This window comes from Takifugu rubripes, chromosome 4 (assembly GCF_901000725.2).
Source record: "Takifugu rubripes chromosome 4, fTakRub1.2, whole genome shotgun sequence".
Lineage (NCBI taxonomy): Eukaryota > Metazoa > Chordata > Actinopteri > Tetraodontiformes > Tetraodontidae > Takifugu > Takifugu rubripes.
This window is the reverse complement of record NC_042288.1, coordinates 8,168,903-8,187,638: the sequence shown is the minus strand read 5'-3', so window position 1 is coordinate 8,187,638 and position 18,736 is coordinate 8,168,903. Positions and strand designations below refer to the sequence as shown.

Genomic DNA, 18,736 nt, shown 5'->3' with positions numbered 1-18,736 from the left:
CATCAGTGTCAAATCTTTATTTTTTTTTATGGAGCTTCATCGGTTCATGTTTATTTAATGTACTGTGCGATGAATTGTCACACTCTGGCATTCAGCCATCATTTGGGATTCGAGTTGCATGAAGAACATGTTCCAAACCTCCCACTCTGCCTTTGCATTGAGCTCCACGTGCTCCGTTCCTGATATACGTCCCTTCTTTTACTTGAACGGACACAGAAAAAACAAAAGATGCAGTGTCTTTCTGTTTATCCAGAAATCTGAAGGTTTGCGTGTGCCGAGCTTCGACCAAAATAACCAGAAATATGAAAGCCTTTCATAGCTGGTGAACTCTGGACAATTTTCGAAAGGCATTGCAAAAGTACAGGCAACAGTTCAACAACACCTCTCAAACAAAGAACCTTTGTTTTGTACTTAACTGATGCGGCAGAACAAGAAATGTACCGCTGGATTTAAAAGGTGGGCAGAATTTAAAAGTAAAGTAGTTTGTGTCTGTGCTTCCAGAACCTTGGGACAGACTTAAAGTACTGAACTGGTTTGCATTTGAATTTTCACTTTACAAATTGTGACATTCACTATTCCTTTAGGAATAATGCCTCATTCATCCCCGTAACTCAGTTCAAGGTGTTATTATAGTAATAAAATCCCACTAAAATCAGCCTTTTGACCAATAAAAAAAGTCAGGCATTAATTGAACTGTTGACCTCTTTCTTGCTCTGCAAAAAGACATTAAAGCCAAATTTGTGATCATAAAACAAAGGTGTTTTGGACAGCCAACACTAAAACATGCGCTGACGTCTTCCATCCCTTTATTCCAGCTGATGCCAAGCCTTCTGTTTCCTTTGGATACAGATGGAGTCAGGAAAATATGGTCGTCAAAACCGGCGTCTCTGGCGAGCTTCTTCCTCTTGTTTAAAGTTTCCAAGGCTAGCCCTTATTCCTCGTCTGCAGCAGAACAATTCACCTTCCACCAAAACATCAAAAATCTCGCCGTCTGTTAGCCTCTGTGGCAGCACCCAAGTGATTCATCCATTTCCAGCTAAGGATGCTGCACATTTTCTCCCGGGTGCATGCTAACGGGTGATATTTGATTTCTGACCATATTTTCATTTCAAGCAAAATAGTTAACTGGGTCATCGTACAGACATCAAGGCACCGACGGCATTCAGCACTCTAGACAGCAGACGGTCTTCTTTGTCAGGCTGTGGGCTCAGGCAGTGGTTTTTTTCACTGGTCACATGGCTTTCCTCTGGGACCTTAGCAAGTCTCAACACAGTTGTCCAACAAGATAATCCAGGCACCGTTTGTTTGTCCTTGTATCCAATCCCATCACACTGAGCTGCTCCTGCTGGGACTGACCCCAAAATGCAGCAGCTCAAATCTCACTGTAAACAAATATCCACTTTCCCATGTTGGAATCAGACTACTTGTGTTTTGATTGCCACATATGATAAAGACATTTTGCAGTAAAATCCTCAGCAGTTGCCAGGATAAATATTAGTCCTGTATGTTTCCGCAAACAGCGGGTTTTAATGTTTATTCAGTTTTAATGTTGAACCAACATAGTTCATTATCTGGATTTTAGTAGAAATAAGGGGATGTTAAAAATAGGTGTTCTAGGCCATCAACATTCGAATCATTAGTCAGACATTGATCTGTTTTATCAGCAGCACATATCCCAATGAAGTGAAGGTAAAAATTGACATTTTCCCGGTCCTGAATATTCTCAAGGTAATCCCAGGATAATGGAGGGAGAGAGGTGTGTTTGTAGCACCATTTTGAGGGCAGGCCTGTGGTCCAACTTAAGCGTGGCCCGTCACAAGTTGAATTAGAGTCTTTTTAGCTCAATTATGGGATTGAAAAATTCTTCTTTGTTAGATTATGCTGTCTTTTCAGGTTTTCTTTTTACCTTGGTTAAATGGGATGACCTGTTAACCCGCAGGAGGCCTTTTTGATTTCATAAAACTCCAAAACTGGTCCATTACACAAAAAACCCTTCTACTTTTGGTCAAATTTGTTCAAATTCAATAAGTGAACTTTGTTAGCGTGCATGCATGCAGGTGGACAAGCATCCATCTCATGATTTTCACAGAAGCAATGAGCTCATCTACTCCGCTGGGGCAAACTGCCATTCACAAGAACAATCCCCAACCTTTACAAGACGGTCAACATAATTCCAAATGAGGGCTCAACCAGAACCAGACTTCAGCACAACAATAGACATCTTACATCATATGTTGCAGAATCCCATTGTCCTGAGGTTTCTCTTTTTCTGGGGGAATTCATCCAGAAATACAGATCTTCACGATGCAGCTCACAATTGCGTCTCAGCAATTGTTCAGACCTAGGAAGCATGAAGACAATGAGCTTATGCAATAATCACCCATCGCTGTTTGATGCCCCCTGTGATCAGTAAAACAACAAAAAACGTGTCTTAGGCACCATACACCACCAGGTTACAGGCAGACCCGAGGAAAGTGACCTGTGACCTGACTTGATGTCAGAGAACTGCTCACTCTTTGATTTGATGGCAGAAAGGAGCGTTAACGTGAGAGGAGCTGTGAAATAGCACAAAAGCTTCATGCTAACTATACCTTTTTTGTTATTTTAGACTGAATGTCCCACACATACATGTGTGGTCTTTGTCCCACATTTGGTGAATTGGAATCTAGTTACCCTACATGTGACACAAATATGTCTCAAAGATGAAAAAATAAAATAAAATCAATCATTTTCTAGAAAATGAGGTTGGGAGTCCCAAATTGTGCATCATTTTTTACTCTAGTACCTTCAAACAGAGGAAACTGTCATGAGTAGTGGTTTCACTGAACATTGCAGCTCTCTTCAGTTTTACACTGTGGTTTTGCTCTTCTCTAGTTCAGCCCAGCATTGACCCCAGGGAGCACTTCCTGTGTTGTGGGGAAGACAGACAGATGGCAGGGACATCTCTCTCTCTGCGTGCATGCGTGCGTGTGTGCGTGTGTTTGTGTGTGTGTGTGTGTGTGTGTGTGTGTGTGTGTTTAAGTGAAAGCCACTGCTGACAGAGCGGGCTCTTTAGCTTCCGGAGGGTAAACATCAGCTTTCAGCTTTCTCGTGAGAATGTTTCTCACTTACTGTAACAGCTTGTGTGTGTGTGTGTGTGTGTGTGTGTGTGTGTGTGTGTGTGTGTGTGTGTGTGTGTGTGTGTGTGTGTGTAAGTAAATGCCCTGGTAAATGGTTCCAAAATGATCCAACTGTATAATATCAAGCTGATGACTTCTCCATTCCTGCTGCGGTCAGATTCGAGTTTGATCCAAATATCATATATAATATCATATATAATATAATAATAGCATATATAATATCATAGGCGATTATGAGCTTCAGCCCAGTTGTATCGATGCTGGGCCCTTCGGCGCTCACTCACTCACCTGTTGGCCTCTGCTGCCCCCTGGCGTCCCTCAGCACACATACAGCACCCTCCCAGACTGAGGTTGTAGCTATTGAGCCTTTGTTGTAAAGCCGACAATGAACAATTGATGTCTAGGCTGGGATCATGACAGGGAGAGGAGAGGGAGTGGGGAAAGTGATTCCATGCAAGAATGTGAACCTCTGACTGGAAATTGAATGGAAGTGGAAAAGGTGTGTCCTGATCGCTTGTGATGCTGGGGCATGACGTCAAACAAAGATCTCATGAGGATGTTTCCCTTTAGTGTTGGGAAGCAGGACCAACTGCCTCCAGAGGCTGATTAGACATCAATATATGAGCATTTCATTTGTTCACTATGTTTATTGAGGTTTTTTTTTTCTTTTTTGCATTACAAGAACCATTTAAAAGCAACAAAAACTATCAAACAGAAGGATGGAGGGACAGGAATGGATGGTTATGCCATGTAACAAAAGTAAAGAATATATATTCTCACATGACTCTGCAGTGATAGATGATAGAGATACCTGAAAATGATGCGAATTCTGGAGAGTGGCAGATCCTTTCTTTCATTACTATGGTTGCAACCGCTCAGTCAGGAGGAAACCAGCTGGTTTCATGTATGAAATTTCGATTATGCTGCTAAATCTCAGCATAAAATTAACTTTGTCTGGAAATATTATAGGTTTCAGCTGAATGTGTAAACCATTGTTGATTAATTTTACAGTGTCCAAAGGTTTTCCAGGGTTGAAGGGTCATATTGTTTGACAGCAAACGCTGGTGTAGTCGAGAAGACACCGGTCTAGTTCAGGCACACATGCAGGCGACACGCAGCTGTTTTTATTTGTGAAAATATTTAAATCATTTATTTACAGTTGGGGTTTTTTTCCATCTTGACCCACATTTTTAATTGGATTTGTTTAGGTTTTTTTTTTTTTTTGCAATCTACTCTGGAGTCTTGTTTTCGGTTGCGACGAGCACAATGAAAATGAAGTTTGACAATATCCTGGAGGAGGTCAACGGTTTGGGGCCTTTCCAAATCACTCTTTTGGTCCTGTTCTGCATTCCTCGCATCGTTCTGCCCTGTCATTTTCTCCTGAACAACTTCATCGCAGTGCTGCCGCCACACCACTGTGACTTCAGCTCGCTGGACAGCGGAAGCCACTTCAGGAATTTGACGCAGGAGCAGCGGTTCACCGTCAGCATACCAGTCGGGGAGAATGGGGGTCCAGCTGCCTGCGAGATGTTTGCAGCGCCCCAGTTTCAATTTTTAGCCAACAGCTCCAACAGCACCAAGCTGCAGACACTTCCTTGTCCGAGTGGATGGATCTACGACAACTCCACTTTCACTTCTTCTATGGTAATGGAGGTACAGGACCTAATTTTCTTTCTTGAAAGTAATATTTACAACAGCTAAACACTCAGGATCTTCAGATCTGGAAGATGTTGGTCACACTTGTCAGGCTTTATATGTTATTAAATTGGTGTTTGAGGTTGGTTTGGTCACATCTGCTTGAGAGGAAATTATTTGAGCCTCCACAAAATGGGAGCATTAAGCTCACACAGCCAACCCGAAAAGTTTTTTTCATCATAAAGTTACTGCTGACAGTTTAGTCCATTTCTGTGTTCTATAAATTTCATAGTTATGCATATCAGGGACGTCAAAAAAGACTTATTTTCTTGCAAATCTGCTCTTTCTTCAGTGGGACTTGGTCTGTGACAGAAAAAGCCTGGCTAACATGACAGCCACCACCTTCTTTATTGGAGTGATGCTCGGGGCCATTGTATTTGGCTACCTCTCTGATAAGTATGTGGTTTCCATGGTAACGGAACAGCTCACATGATGTAAATTCTACAGATTCTCATCCAAATTTCCCTCCGATTGTTTTTGTATTTGTGCATTTCCTTCCTTACATCCAGGTACGGGAGGAAAAGCACTCTTCTGGTGTCGTACATCCTGACCACCGTGTTTGGCTTTGCCAGCGCATTCGCCAATTCCTACATAATGTTTTCGGTTCTGCGGTTCTTCACCGGCTTCTCTCTGACAGGAATCAGCCTCATCTGCATTGTGTTATGCAAGTTGAAAATGATTTCACTCCAAAAACTATTTCCAAATGTTGTAATTCCGACCTTTTTTGCTCTGACTGCCCTGCAGGTGTTGAATGGGCCGACACGCCTCATCGCTCGTTTATGGGTGTGATCGGCAGCCTGTCCTGGTCTTTAGGCAACATGCTGCTGGCTGCATTTGCCTACATGGTTAATGACTGGAGGATGCTCATCCTCACAGTTACAAGCCCACTTGGACTTGCAATATTAACATGGTGGTAAGAGAAACTAAACTGACAATCTGTACTTTGCTGGAAACCGCAGAAACATCCACACGTCTTCAACCGTATTTAAAAAGCCATTGTTTTCACCGACTTTTGAGTGGAGTCTGTCATCTGATCTGAATTTAACCGCAGGTGGATTCCTGAGTCTGCACGGTGGCTGTTAGCCAACGGTAAAGTTGAAAGAGCCCAGTTTTACCTAAGGAGGTGTGCCAAATTCAACAAGAGACAGGTGTCATCTAAATTTGAATTGGAGGTAAGTGAGCGCTTGAACGCCACAGGGGATCCTTTCATCAGGTCCAAGAACAGTGAGATGTTGAGGCACTGCACGTGAAGGTCAGCGTGTCAGTGGAAATTTCAGCTTATTTGATTGTGCCCACACCTGACTGACTAGAAAATGGTCAGTGTAGTGGAGAAAAAGGAGACTAATAGTGCTAATATTTGTTGTGATCTGTACAGACACTCTCCAACATAAAAGTGCTTGAAAAGAAGGACAAAAACTACAGTTATCTTGATTTAATCAAGACCCCGGAATTGAGAAAGAGGACTCTGCTGACTGGGATCATGTGGTAGGTGTCCATGCAAAGATACATAATGTTTACGGTATATTTTTAAGTCATTGATACTGAAAGTCACAGTATTTTTCTAACATCTGCAGTTGTTCTGCAGGTATGGCGTTTCACTGACCTACTATGGCATCAGCATGAACATCACTGGATTTGGCTTGAACGTGTACCTCACCCAGTTCATCTACGCTGCCATTGAAGTGCCCGCCAAGCTGATGGTCTACTTCTTACTCCGGGTCATAGGACGAAGGACCTGTCAAGCCACAACGCTGCTGGTCACAGGAACCTGCATTGCCATAAACATCTTCCTTTCAAAAGGTTGAAAATCAGCTCTCGAATCTAAATTGTTTTTGAACTTCCCCCTCGGTCACCCTTGACGTTTCTTATAGATCTCTGGCACCTGCGCGCTGTTATCACCACAATCGGAAAAGGCTTCTCCGAGGCCGCCTTCACAACTGTCATACTGTACACGGCAGAGCTTTACCCCACGGTCATCAGGTCACTAGCTCCCGTTACATTTCTACATCCTGCAGAATGGCAGGGTCACAATCATATTTAAAGTATATTCAGTAGAAAATGTCTGTTGAGACCACACTGCAAAAAAAGACAGTAAATGTGACCCGACAGGAGTTCACAATGTTCTCTTTTGGTCTGACCAGACAAAATGCTTTGGGCTACAACAATTTCATGAGTCGCCTTGGAGTCTCCATGGCTCCGCTCGTCTTGCTGCTGGAGGACCTGTGGACTCTTCTTCCTCAGGTCATCATCTGCTTTGTAGCCATCCTTTGTGGGCTTTCATGTCTGCTGCTTCCAGAGACGAGAAATGCGACGCTGCCAGAGTCAATCGATGACGTTGAAAGGCTGAGGTTGGTCGATCCTGGCATAAGACTAATCTGACACTGGTTGAAATACCGGTACATTAACGTTCAACAATATTGTAAAAACAATATGGTTTTGGTTTTCATTTTCATTTCAGTAGAAACAGCAGCTCCTCCAACCCTGTGGATTTTGCTGAATGTGAAGCAAAAGATGCCAAAAGTGAAGAAAATGATCATTCTTAAAAGTCACTTTATCGTAGAGGCTCTTTTCTGACGGACTAAAAATATAACACAAGGTTTGAGACATCTGAGCGAACATTAGGATCAACAGGCGCAGAGATGCTGAGCAAAAGGTTTCCAGGTCCTCTTGCAGTCTCCACAGCATCGATATAAAGGAAGAGGGCGAGAACTTAGAAACTCGTGACGTCCAGAACACCAAAAGAACTTCAGCCTCCGTGGCACTTCATACACTCCACCAGAAGATGGCGCGTTTGAGCTCTAAGCAACAAGAGACGCAGTCAAATACAACAAAAGAAAAAAAAACCCCACTGAATAACGTCACTGTTTTTAATAAATAACTCCACTGACGAGATATGGGACAAGCTCATCTTCATACAATGGCGGCGGGTCATTACAATCCCTTGTAATGCGCTGAATCAATTCCGCCGATTTTACTGTTCTTTCTCAAGGTGGCGAACCTGTGCAACAAAGTCTACCTTGTCTCGGTCCATTTTCTCATGTGTTTGTTTATCTCTGTGAACATTTAAAAACCCTTGTCCGTTAAAATGGTGACCGCAGACCAGAATGCATTGCGAGATATCGTGCCCCATCGAGCCCTATTCTGTCATAAGTTAGAAATAAATTTATAAATAAAGTCACAAAACTCTGGTGAACTTTAGTGACATGTTACGTGGTATGTTATTCTAGTTTCATTTTTATTGCATAATGGATTAAAATAATCTTACTACTTGAGCCTTTGTATTTTCTGACTTGAAGATGATAAAGATATGTGAATCAAGCTTTTTACACTGAACTGAAATTGAATTCTTCAAAGAAATTACTGGATTCAGTTTTTATCATAGGTTGCTTTATAAACAAAGCCCCTTGACCTTTATCTGATGGAGGGTCAATATCCCTCCAAAATCCAGCTCTTCCTTGTTCCATGATCAACATTTCCTATAAATTTCTTTCAAATCCACTCTTATTTTTCAGAGTTATTTTGCCAACAGTTGGATAAACGCTTGTTATCGCATAACCTCCTTAGTGGGGGTAATAGTTTCCACCATCATGCACATCCGGGACTCATCTGGTGTGTTCCCCATCGACAGGAATAGTTCTGAGACAATGCTGAGAGTTCTGTCCGACATCTTACTGAGAGCAGCAGGAGTCATCGTGAAAAGATATGATGTTCCTGTAATTTCAAACGTGTGGCGAGAGTAGCCCCCTGACTGATCCCATGTCCCAGTTTGTTTTACAGTTTATTATGAAATCTTTTCCGATGATTGACTCAGATACTAATTTCCCTGTGGTATCCAGAGAACGTGCTGTGCTTCTGTCTTGAACCTCACAGCAGGAAGGGGAAAATGTTTCATGGTAAATTTGAGAAAATAATTGTGCAAAAATCAGCATATATGTATAGACTTCAGTGACAGGTTTAGTTGTATATCAGGATTTGACAAAGTAGGACAGTAAAATCATGGACAGGTCTTTAGACAGACAAAAATCATTGCAGTCAGTCACAATTCTAATTAGTTATTGAACAGCACGAAGAGATCAAAGCGGAGGTCTGAATAACATGTCAAGACAGGAGTATTGGGCATGTTAACATATGCTGAGGTACCCCCTCCCCCCCAAAAAAAATTCCATATAATTTTGATAGGCCTTTTTGCGTTAAACTCAAAGAAAAAATGACTGCCATAATGTAGATTAGCTTTTGTGAAATAGCTGCTCTGTTAAAGTATTTAAATCAGCATGAAATTCCTTTATTTGTCCCACAGTAGGGAAGTTTGAGCTATTACCACAAACATGGATGAAAATATAAAACAATACAAGCATTCAGAGCAGCAATAAAAGAAGCAGGCAGCATTCACAGGCCATTGAAATGTTCTACAAGAAAAAAAATAGCTACAAAGGAATGATAAATATAACTGTACACACCACAGATGAGGGTGAAGGTTAAAACTAAGATTTAAAGGGGTAATATTGTTATACAGTATTTCAGTTTGATTTATTTCAGTTTTGGGGACTGGGCTGATATGCCGAATTTCGCTTCTACCACAATATTGGCAGGATTTGTGCCATGTGAAGTGCTTGATCCGCCCTGACGGGCTTGAATTTGCACCATCACATGTGTTTACTATAACTTGAAACTAGTGCAACGTACCTACATTGAAATGTAAAAGATCAAAGAAAGCTTCAGTTTGGATCCCTCAAAAGAGCATTGACTGAAAACAATATATTATTACAAGTATCTTATATCACAATAGGCCTGCCTTCTATACTGCCATCATTTAATGCAATCCCAGTCGGCAATTATAGCAAGAATACAATGTATGACATAGAACACAGACACTTTACGCTAATCAGCTCAGCATAAAATTGTTTAAAGGTTTTACACTTCAAAACTTTTTAAAGGGGTTTTTGGCTCTTTCTTGTCTGTCTCACGACAAAATTGTAGCTATACAAAAAGATACAAATGTAAAATTGTAACTTGGATGTTGGTTTCGAGCAGTTTTTGGGCAGCCAATAAGGGCGCTTATAACACTGCAATAGCAACGCTGATAGTTTGTGTTTCTATTCAGTTTTGAAAATGTTTTGAACAATGTGTCTGCGAAGGTTCTCACATCCTGGTAGGTAAATCACAGCAACTGGACTTTGAGTTCAATGAAGACATCTCACCTCTCATCCAAGAGGCTTCATCAGTTCTGACAGTTAGGGAGTTCCAGATACTCGTATTCCAGATAATATCTGGAATACTTATACTTATATTCCAGATACTAACTATTGGGAACTCCTTAACAGTCAGAACTGATGAAGCCACTTGGATGAGAGGTAAAATATCTTCATGGAACTCAAACAGTTCAGTTGCTGTGATTCAACTACCAGAATATGTTGAACAATGCTCCAATACTTGACCAACAGACTTTCCATTCAAAAATCAATTCTGGTTGTAACATGTAACTTTTGTTACATGTTACATTATGTGTTTACATTTCATTTTTATTTTATAGTCTGTGGTATAGAATAAGCATACCTGTCAGGCCTGTATATCTTATGATTTATGACAGTGGTGCAACAAAGTCAGCACCTATTATATAATAAATAATGCTACTGTGCATATTGACATCTGAGGGCTGAGTGGACTCAACGTGCTGCTCTTTTCTATGTTTGTAACCACATTTTCATTTCTTTATTGACATGTTAACATCTAAAAATGTCCAAACCAATAGTAGTAGTTTTCACTTTCATGCACATCCGTTCAGCAACGACAGGAATAGTTCTGATCCTCTGCTGAGAGAATTGTCGAACATCTAACTGAGACCAGTCAGCGACAGTAGTTGCGATGTTCCTGTTGGAAAAACATAAAAAATAAAAATAAAATGACCATAACATGTGGCGAGAGTATCCCCCTGACCAATCCCATGCCCTGTTATAGCGAAATATTTTATGGTGATCGCCTCAGACACACATTTCCCTGCTGTATCCAGGGAACATGCTGTCTTAGGTCACACAGAAGTCAGGGGAAAATGTTTTACGACGAATTTGAGAACCCATTTGTACAAAAAGCCGCAAAAGTAGTTTTCAGTGACCAATGTTGCATACGAGGATTTGACAAAGTAGGGCAGTAAATTAATGGACAGGTCTCATTTTAGTCAGACAGAAATCATTGCAGTCAGTCACAATTCTAATTAGTTATTGAGCAGCATGAAGAGATTAAAGCAGCAGTCTGATTAAATCAGTGGAACAAGTCATGACACCATGTGTGATTTCAATGTATTAAAGATGGGCCTTCTGGTAATAAACGTAAAGAAAACATTTGCCATAACGTAGATATTATTATTATTTATAACATCTTGTGAAAAGTACTGAAACCAACTTTAGAAAAGACGGTGAATTTCTCTTTGCAGTGTAACACCAGACACTTAAAGATATAAAAAGAACCACGCACCCATGCAGAGCAGCAATAAAGAGTTTAACATGTCTACAAGAAGTAAGACTAGATACAAAATAATACAACTGTACGCAAATGGGGGAAACCAAACGTTACAGTTTGATAACATTACATTGTTTATTGATTGTGGCCGTATCTGTATAGGTAGATGGATGTTCTATTAATAAGCGTGGTATTTATGAGTCAGATGGGTGTATTGTTGCACAAGCAATCTTCCTTCATTTGTGATTATGTATAGATTTTAAACAAATAATGTGTGTGTGTGCGCGCGCGTGTGTGTGTGTCTGTCTGTCTGTCTGCCTGTCTGTCTGTCTGTCTGTCTGTCTGCCTGTCTGTCTGTCTGTCTGTGTTTTAGAGAATTTTGATAGGTCAGAATTTTGAGCGAAATTCTCAGATAGCCTATGATTTTTCTGCAAATGTGGGCTTCCATACCTCACATGCGGGTCACACTTTATGCGTAGGCTGACGTGCGTTTATCCGTTGCAGTTCCAGGCGCCTCCGCTGTGATCCAGCTCCGCTCCCTCTCTGCGCGCACAGGCACATGCACGCTGCACCATCCAGGCTGCTAACCGCGCTCTTCATCCGGACAACCACCGCTCCATCATGGCTCTCAACATCCCCGGAGTGACTGTTATGATCTTATTCTACCTGCTGGTCCTCGGGATCGGCATCTGGGCCTCCATCAAGTCCAAGAAGGAAGCCAAAAAGGGCAACGGGAACAAGACGGAGATGGCGCTTCTGGGCAACCGGGGCATCAGCCTTGTGATCGGCATCTTCACCATGACAGGCGAGTGTAGCTGGAGCACTGGAACGGGACAATAGGCTCGTCCTTCCTCACTGTTTATGTCACATATAATATAGGTACACACAGGTCAATGGTATCTGTGTATTCCTATAATCACGGCTGAAATGCGTTTTCTCTAGCAGGATTTCAAAATGATGGACGAGCGGGTCACACTTTCCCCTAACGTGACTCATTATGACAATAAGTACAAATATTAAAAGCATTGGCATCTCCCGTTTTTATGGCGTATTACAATAAGAATGAATTTATCATAAAACAACCTGAGAGTTGTGGCCCAGCTACTCTATATGGGCTCCATAATTAATTAATGGAGTTTCACGTTTTATAAAAGAAGAAATCAGGAAAGATATATGTCCTGTAGGTGCTTTATTGATATGTAGTGGAGTGGGTAATATGCATAAAATGTGTCTGACTAGAAATGTGTGTGATGTTTGTGGAGATTTTGGATTAAACACAACTGGTTTTACCTCATTGTGCTTAATTACGCCTTCCTAACTACTTCACAACTTGGTGTGGAACCTCCAGATGTAGGAGAGTGGTAAATATAGGAGAAGAGGCTATTTGGAGCATGAGCGTGTTTCTGATGCAGCCTTTTGTGTGTGTTTGCGTGTTTCAGCGACGTGGGTTGGAGGTGGTTTTATTGTGGGCACAGCGGAGGCAGTGTACAACCCTTCCATGGGACTCACCTGGGCTGTGATGCCAATCACAGCAACCATGTGTTTTGTCATTGGTAAGACTGTCTGCTTTTAGCAATAAATAGACGAGGGCGATGTATTAATCAATGGCGTGAATCAAAATAAGATGAGAGGAAGAGCTAAATTTGTCTTCTCCACCCTTCACAATAATACCTGACAGCACTGAGGCCCACGTGATATCAACTGAAGTCAGAAGTTGCGCAGTACTGTTCGGGTTTGGATCGAGAAATCAGCCAGGAGAAGCTGAAACCTTGCATTTTCCTGTCTCTCTTATGTCCTCTTAAACGGTCTGTGGTTTACCAGACCTTTACATCAGCGGGCTCTATGGCAGTTTCGTTGAGGGTTTACTTTCCAGTATTAAAATGGGGGGGGGGGGGGACTAACATGACTAACATGACTCACAGCACAAAGACAAGATCAAATCAGCACAGGAGCTGCACATAATGTGTGAGTGGGAGAAGAGCCAACTATTGCAGATTGCGGGTTGTGTGTTTGAGTCTTTGGCGTCTGTACGTAGCTGGACAAATGTTCTCATTTGACCTGGCTTGAGTCGAGTTCTACATTTTCTGAGCAACCATTCGGCAGCTGCTACAGGATGATTACAATGCTAGTTTGGTTTTACAGTATATAGCTCAACTGTGAAATTCGGTGGCTGAATAGTTGTGTGTGTTGTGTGCACGTAAGATGTTACTTACTGTAAGCTGAAGTTAATCTGTTGCTTTCAGGTTTTTTTCTTGCAACTGGGACAACTTGCACTCAGTTGCGTCAGCATAAAATATAATTCAGGGGGGAAGCAAAACAATATAGAGCTGTGGCGACAGCAAATTTAGGGGGGAAAGAATTTCTCCGATTTGCTTCTATCGCACGCTTTGCTCGGTTCTTTGTAGCTCAAGCCGTCGTGCTGCTTTCAGCATGTTCGGTGGAATATGGGTACATAAGGAACAGCTGACCGCCCGCCTGTTAAGAGGATAAGCAAAGACGGCACACGCTGAGAAGAGGCAATGAATGTCACCAATTTTAAAAGAGTCAATGTAAGGATTTTCCGCTGGATTTACACGTCCAGTAATACCGACACACTCCAAGTCAACTGCATTAATTATTTATTCCAATGCATTACTCTTAATCTCCCTCCGAACATGTGATAGTGACAACTTCAGTGGAAATAGAAGTTGTGTAACAGCCAATTGCCTTAGGTTTGAGTATTATAGGAGAAAATAACCCAACACATTTATCACATGAAACTCAAGTGAGGAAAGATTGTCTCTTTCCACTTTAAACACGATGCTACATGCAGACTTTGGGTCTGTTGTTTTAGGTCTTTTGTCATTAAATATGGATTTGATATATTTATTGATCACTTTTCATAGGGTTTTCACAAAAGGGTACAAAAGGGTATTTAAGCTGTGTTCAGAATCAGAATTGACTTTATTAAAACGTATGTTCACATGTCAGTAAAGGATTAAATGCAATGACACTGGGTCTAAATCTCTCTCTCCTCATCTCATCACTGAGGTGGCCTGTTCTTCGCCGAGCCCATGAGGAACAATAAATACGTGACCATGATGGATCCTTTCCAGATCAAATATGGAAAAGTGGCAACAGCAGCCCTGTCTGTGGCTTCGCTCATATCAGAGATTATGTGGGTGACCGGAACACTCATAGGATTAGGTAAGAATGTTTCCGTGGGAGGGTGTGATGCATGTGACGCTTGCGCCTTGACCATGACAGTATAGCAGCTGTTCCGGCAGGTATGGCGTGAAATAACTCCGTTGGCAGATCAGCGCAACCATATGAGTGTAGAAAGACAGCCGTGTGCGCCCCCACAAACAAACTACATTGAACTTTCTTCTGTCGTTTGCATTAAACAGATCATAATCTCGAAAGGTTGGTTTGAGTTTAGCGACGCATGTTTGCATACAGCAGTTTAATGTGCGAGAATTAGATTAGTGAAAATCAGTGAAAGATCATACTGTTAAGATTGAATTAGATCAGTGGACAAATAGTAAACATGAGTTTATATAATCAGTGTGGGAATATTTTGAGTTTCTAACCCAGTTTTTGGACACAACAGGCGTAACTATGAGTGTGATCCTGGATTTCTCCTACACTGTGAGCATCTGGATTTCTGCCGCCGTGGCCATCACCTACACGCTGATGGGCGGCCTGTACTCCGTGGCGTACACTGACGTCATCCAGCTTGTCCTTATTTTCGTCAGCTTGGTGAGTTGCCCCTTCTACCGGGAGCAGACTAATTTCAGCCAAGAGCATTTGAATTGTGACATTGTGTTCGCTATAGCAGCGTCAGTGCAAACTGTACATCAGAGGGTGTCACCCTGAGGAGCTAACGCTCACAGAATATAAACAGACCATGTCCCTTTCATAGCTTAGGAATTCTCAGGTGATTGGTCAACTATATTTATGACACTGCCAAGCCGTGCTATGTGCAGAAAACAGCGTATCTGTGACAGCTGGCTGAGGTACTTCAAATGTGTAATAGCTGAGCTAAACATTTCTTCTCAACTGCGTCATTTTAACTTATACTTGAGCTGTAACTTCAAAACTACAAGCGTGGCCAATTCACAAATGGATCAAAACCTCCTCGTCTGCATTCAGAGCCACAGTTGGGCAAAAGTCTTTGTTTTTCCGTAGTGGCTGTGTGTGCCCTTCTCCCTGATGAACCCCGCCGTGATGGACATCACCGAGACAGCTTACAACAACACTTTCCAGTCCCCCTGGTTAGGCACTGTGGACGCAGACAGGGCCTGGTGGTGGATTGATAACTTTCTAATTCTGGTAAGAACTCATTTCCATTTTATTAACCCCCCCTCCTCCCCGTAAAGGCCCCCGTTCGACGCGCCACTTATATAAGCACGCCTTGCTTTCTATTCATAATGGCGAAAACACGCAGAGCCCGTCGGATCATAGCGACCTGTTGGTCACCTTGTCACTCCGGCTGTTGTGTGGCTCAGCTGATCGCATGAAAATAAAATGCGCCTGGATGTGAGCCAAGCCCGTTAAACAGGCTGCTGTGCACCCTGTTGAAGCTGTCTGCTTTGTCAGTGATCTCTTAAACACAATCTCTTTTGGCCACGGCAGAATCCTGACGACGTACCACGGGGCAGGACACGCAGTGCACCAGGTCATACGTCGACGCCCGCTACACTTGTGGGAAAGAACAATGTGTCAGTTATGAGTTCCTGCAGGCGCCACATAATACTGTTAGTTTAAGATTTACCTCTGGTTTCTGAGCCGAGAGAACACTGCACTGCTGTTTGTGTTGGCCGAAGAGGATCCAATCATACTGTTAAATGCGCTGCCAACGTTTTTGGACCGGTTGCATAAATGTTTATTTCTCAGCTTGAAGTAGACAGGAAAAAAATACATTAAAAAAAATTCCATAACTGCAATTGAATGAGAACGCTTCGGAGAAAAAGATGATACTTGTTGTATGACCCCGATCTGGTAGCGTTCCTGAGAACCCTTTATGGATTTTTAGACGGAGAGATTGCTCTAAACTGTCACTTTTGTCGACATTAGAGTCTAAAGTGATCTAGATTTGTCCGGATGCTTCGGCTGCACACTTTGGGGAGCCTCCTCGCACCTTCAGCCTTTGTCTCATCCCTCCAGGGTTTGGGGAACTTGGGTCTGCAGAACTTCCATCAGCGGACACTGTCAGCCGCCTCCTCCTCCACGGCTAAGATCACCTGCTTTGCCGCCGCCTTCATCGTTCCCACATTGGGCATCCCTCCGATACTCCTTGGGGCAGCGGCTGCATCGACGAGTACGGTTCAGGAACAGAAATCAGACTTTACAGCTGGAAATGGCAGGCAAAATAAATTAAAAAGCATTTTATTTGATCTTCTCAGATTGGAACTTGACTTCTTATGGTTCTCCGTCCCCATTTGTGCGAGGGGAGACCGGACTCATCCTGCCCATCGTCTTGCAGCACCTCACCCCGACCTACATCTCCATCATCGGGATCGGGGCGGTGGCAGCGGCCGTGATGTCGTCCACCGACTCGGCTTTGCTGTCCGCGGCCTCCATCTTCACCTCCAACATCTACAAGAGCATCCTGAGAGTGCAGGTGAGGGACAGAAGACGCCTTAGTGCCTCGAAACCTAGAATCATGGGTTGGGAGGGATCATCTAAAGAGAGTCCAGCTTAGGAAGTGACCTCACCAGGCTGCACTTACAAAAACATTAATTATACCGGTTTGCCTCCCTCGTTCTAGGCATCAGATCAGGAGATCCAGTGGGTGATCCGGATCTCCGTGGTAATCATGGGCTTGGCTGGTACATCTCTCACCTTTCTGGATAACAGCGTCCTGATGATCTGGATGCTTCGTGCTGACCTCACTTATACCCTCATGTTGCCTCAGCTGGTCTGCGTCCTTTTCTTTAAGATCTCCAATGGTTATGGAGCTGTTTTGGGCTGCACTTTAGGCATGCTGCTGCGGGTGCTGTGCGGAGAGCCTCTTCTCAGAATACCGCCTATTATCCAATTTCCAGGATGCAGGATGGTAAACGGCGTTTACGTCCAGCATGCCCCAATCAGGACCATCTGCATGCTGTCCACCGTGGTGTTCGTCCTGCTGTTCTCGTATTTAGCCTCGTTTCTCTTCAACCGTGGCCTGATTCCAGAGAAACTGGACGTTTTCAAAGTGAAAGCTCAGTCCTCAACGAAATCGGAAACTGTTGCCAAAGACGTTAAAGACTTTGAAGAGCAAAATATGAACAATGAAGTATACGAACCTATGTTAGAATCAACGTGCTAAGAATTATTTGGTGGCTCACACTAATGTGTTTTTTTTTTTTTTTTACATTCAAACACCAGAGACAATAAACCTTGGACCTTTGTTAAACGTTTCTGGTAGTGATCAAAAGGGTGGATGGATTAAAGTAGAAATGAATGATTCAATGACCGGCATTGAATGCTACGACAAAAATACAGCTATAAATGCAAAAGAGGCCAAAGGCCAGAAGAGGAGTAAGACCCAGGAAGTCCTAGTCCACCATGTATGTAATCTCAGATATTGTTGTGATTCTAATGCGAGTTTACAGGTTCATAATGACCTGTGTGTCACACAAATGGGTCTCGTGCCAAGTTGTAAAAGTTTCGTAGACTGCAAAGATCTTACGCCGTCTGCAACCATTGGACATAGAATAAACTGTAACCTAGTTAAGTTAATCTAATCACAGACAATAGCCATCGAGCAACTGCCATGTATTATATGCAATAAATGAAATAACATAACAGTGTTCAAATACTCATGCAAGATCATATCTGTGCCTTTTATCTCTGGTTTAGGAGACAAAATGTCTGTAAGTGAAGGGGCAGAAAAAATAGTTTTTAGTGTTATTTTCATTAGGCTGAAGATTGGCCTTCTAAATTAGAAACAAATATGCACAGTATGGTAGGGCTTTCTTTAATAGTGCACTGCTTCCTAAATATCTGAATATTTTTATACAGTATACGATGGGGATTGCCTTTATACTATTTGATGTTGCAATGTCCATATTTGTGGTGAATCGTGTGTTTTTTTAATTGGTTTTGTTTTTACAGTGGTTCCTGTCTGTTCATTTCAAAGATACACAGGATCATATCTTCATGGAATTAAATGTATACAGTGACCAGAAATTAAAATATTGATGTATATATACACCTATATATGCATTTGTACCTCAGGTCTGTTACATATTTATGTTAAAACCTCAAGTTTTAATTAATTAAAAACAGATCTAGAAGCACATAAAAACACAAAACAGAGTCCTGACAAGTCATAATTAAAAAAAAAAAAAATCAAATCCACTAAAATAAGAGGTATATTTATTACGGTCAGGTGCGCTCATGGTCATTAGAGATAATTATAATTGAAGTGTTTATGATAAGTGAAATAGGAAGAGAGGCCCACACACACTGCCTTTCAAGTGTTTCAGAGAATTTCCTATGTT

The 18,736-nt window shown here is 42.2% G+C and overlaps 2 protein-coding genes across 3 annotated transcripts; both read left to right on the top strand.

Annotated features, from left to right (window-relative positions):
* The first annotated feature begins 3,996 nt into the window (after positions 1-3,996).
* On the top strand, positions 3,997-7,868 carry LOC101067764 (solute carrier family 22 member 7-like). The gene is made up of 10 exons (XM_003963835.3): positions 3,997-4,772; positions 5,107-5,210; positions 5,324-5,478; positions 5,559-5,727; positions 5,866-5,986; positions 6,190-6,299; positions 6,400-6,614; positions 6,686-6,794; positions 6,956-7,162; positions 7,273-7,868. Exons 1-10 carry the CDS (start codon positions 4,386-4,388, stop codon positions 7,355-7,357), a joined length of 1,662 nt encoding a protein of 553 aa, XP_003963884.2. The 5' UTR covers positions 3,997-4,385; the 3' UTR covers positions 7,358-7,868.
* Positions 7,869-11,765: 3,897 nt separating this feature from the next.
* LOC101067992 (high-affinity choline transporter 1-like) lies at positions 11,766-18,452 on the top strand. 2 transcript variants are annotated; one of them, XM_003963836.2, is made up of 8 exons: positions 11,766-12,072; positions 12,707-12,820; positions 14,298-14,453; positions 14,857-15,005; positions 15,435-15,578; positions 16,413-16,566; positions 16,652-16,869; positions 17,017-18,452. In XM_003963836.2, exons 1-8 carry the CDS (start codon positions 11,889-11,891, stop codon positions 17,557-17,559), a joined length of 1,662 nt encoding a protein of 553 aa, XP_003963885.1. In that variant the 5' UTR covers positions 11,766-11,888; the 3' UTR covers positions 17,560-18,452. The 2 variants fall into 2 exon arrangements, with proteins under 2 accessions (XP_003963885.1, XP_029691406.1); XM_029835546.1 differs by lacking the exon at positions 12,707-12,820.
* Positions 18,453-18,736: the final 284 nt, after the last annotated feature.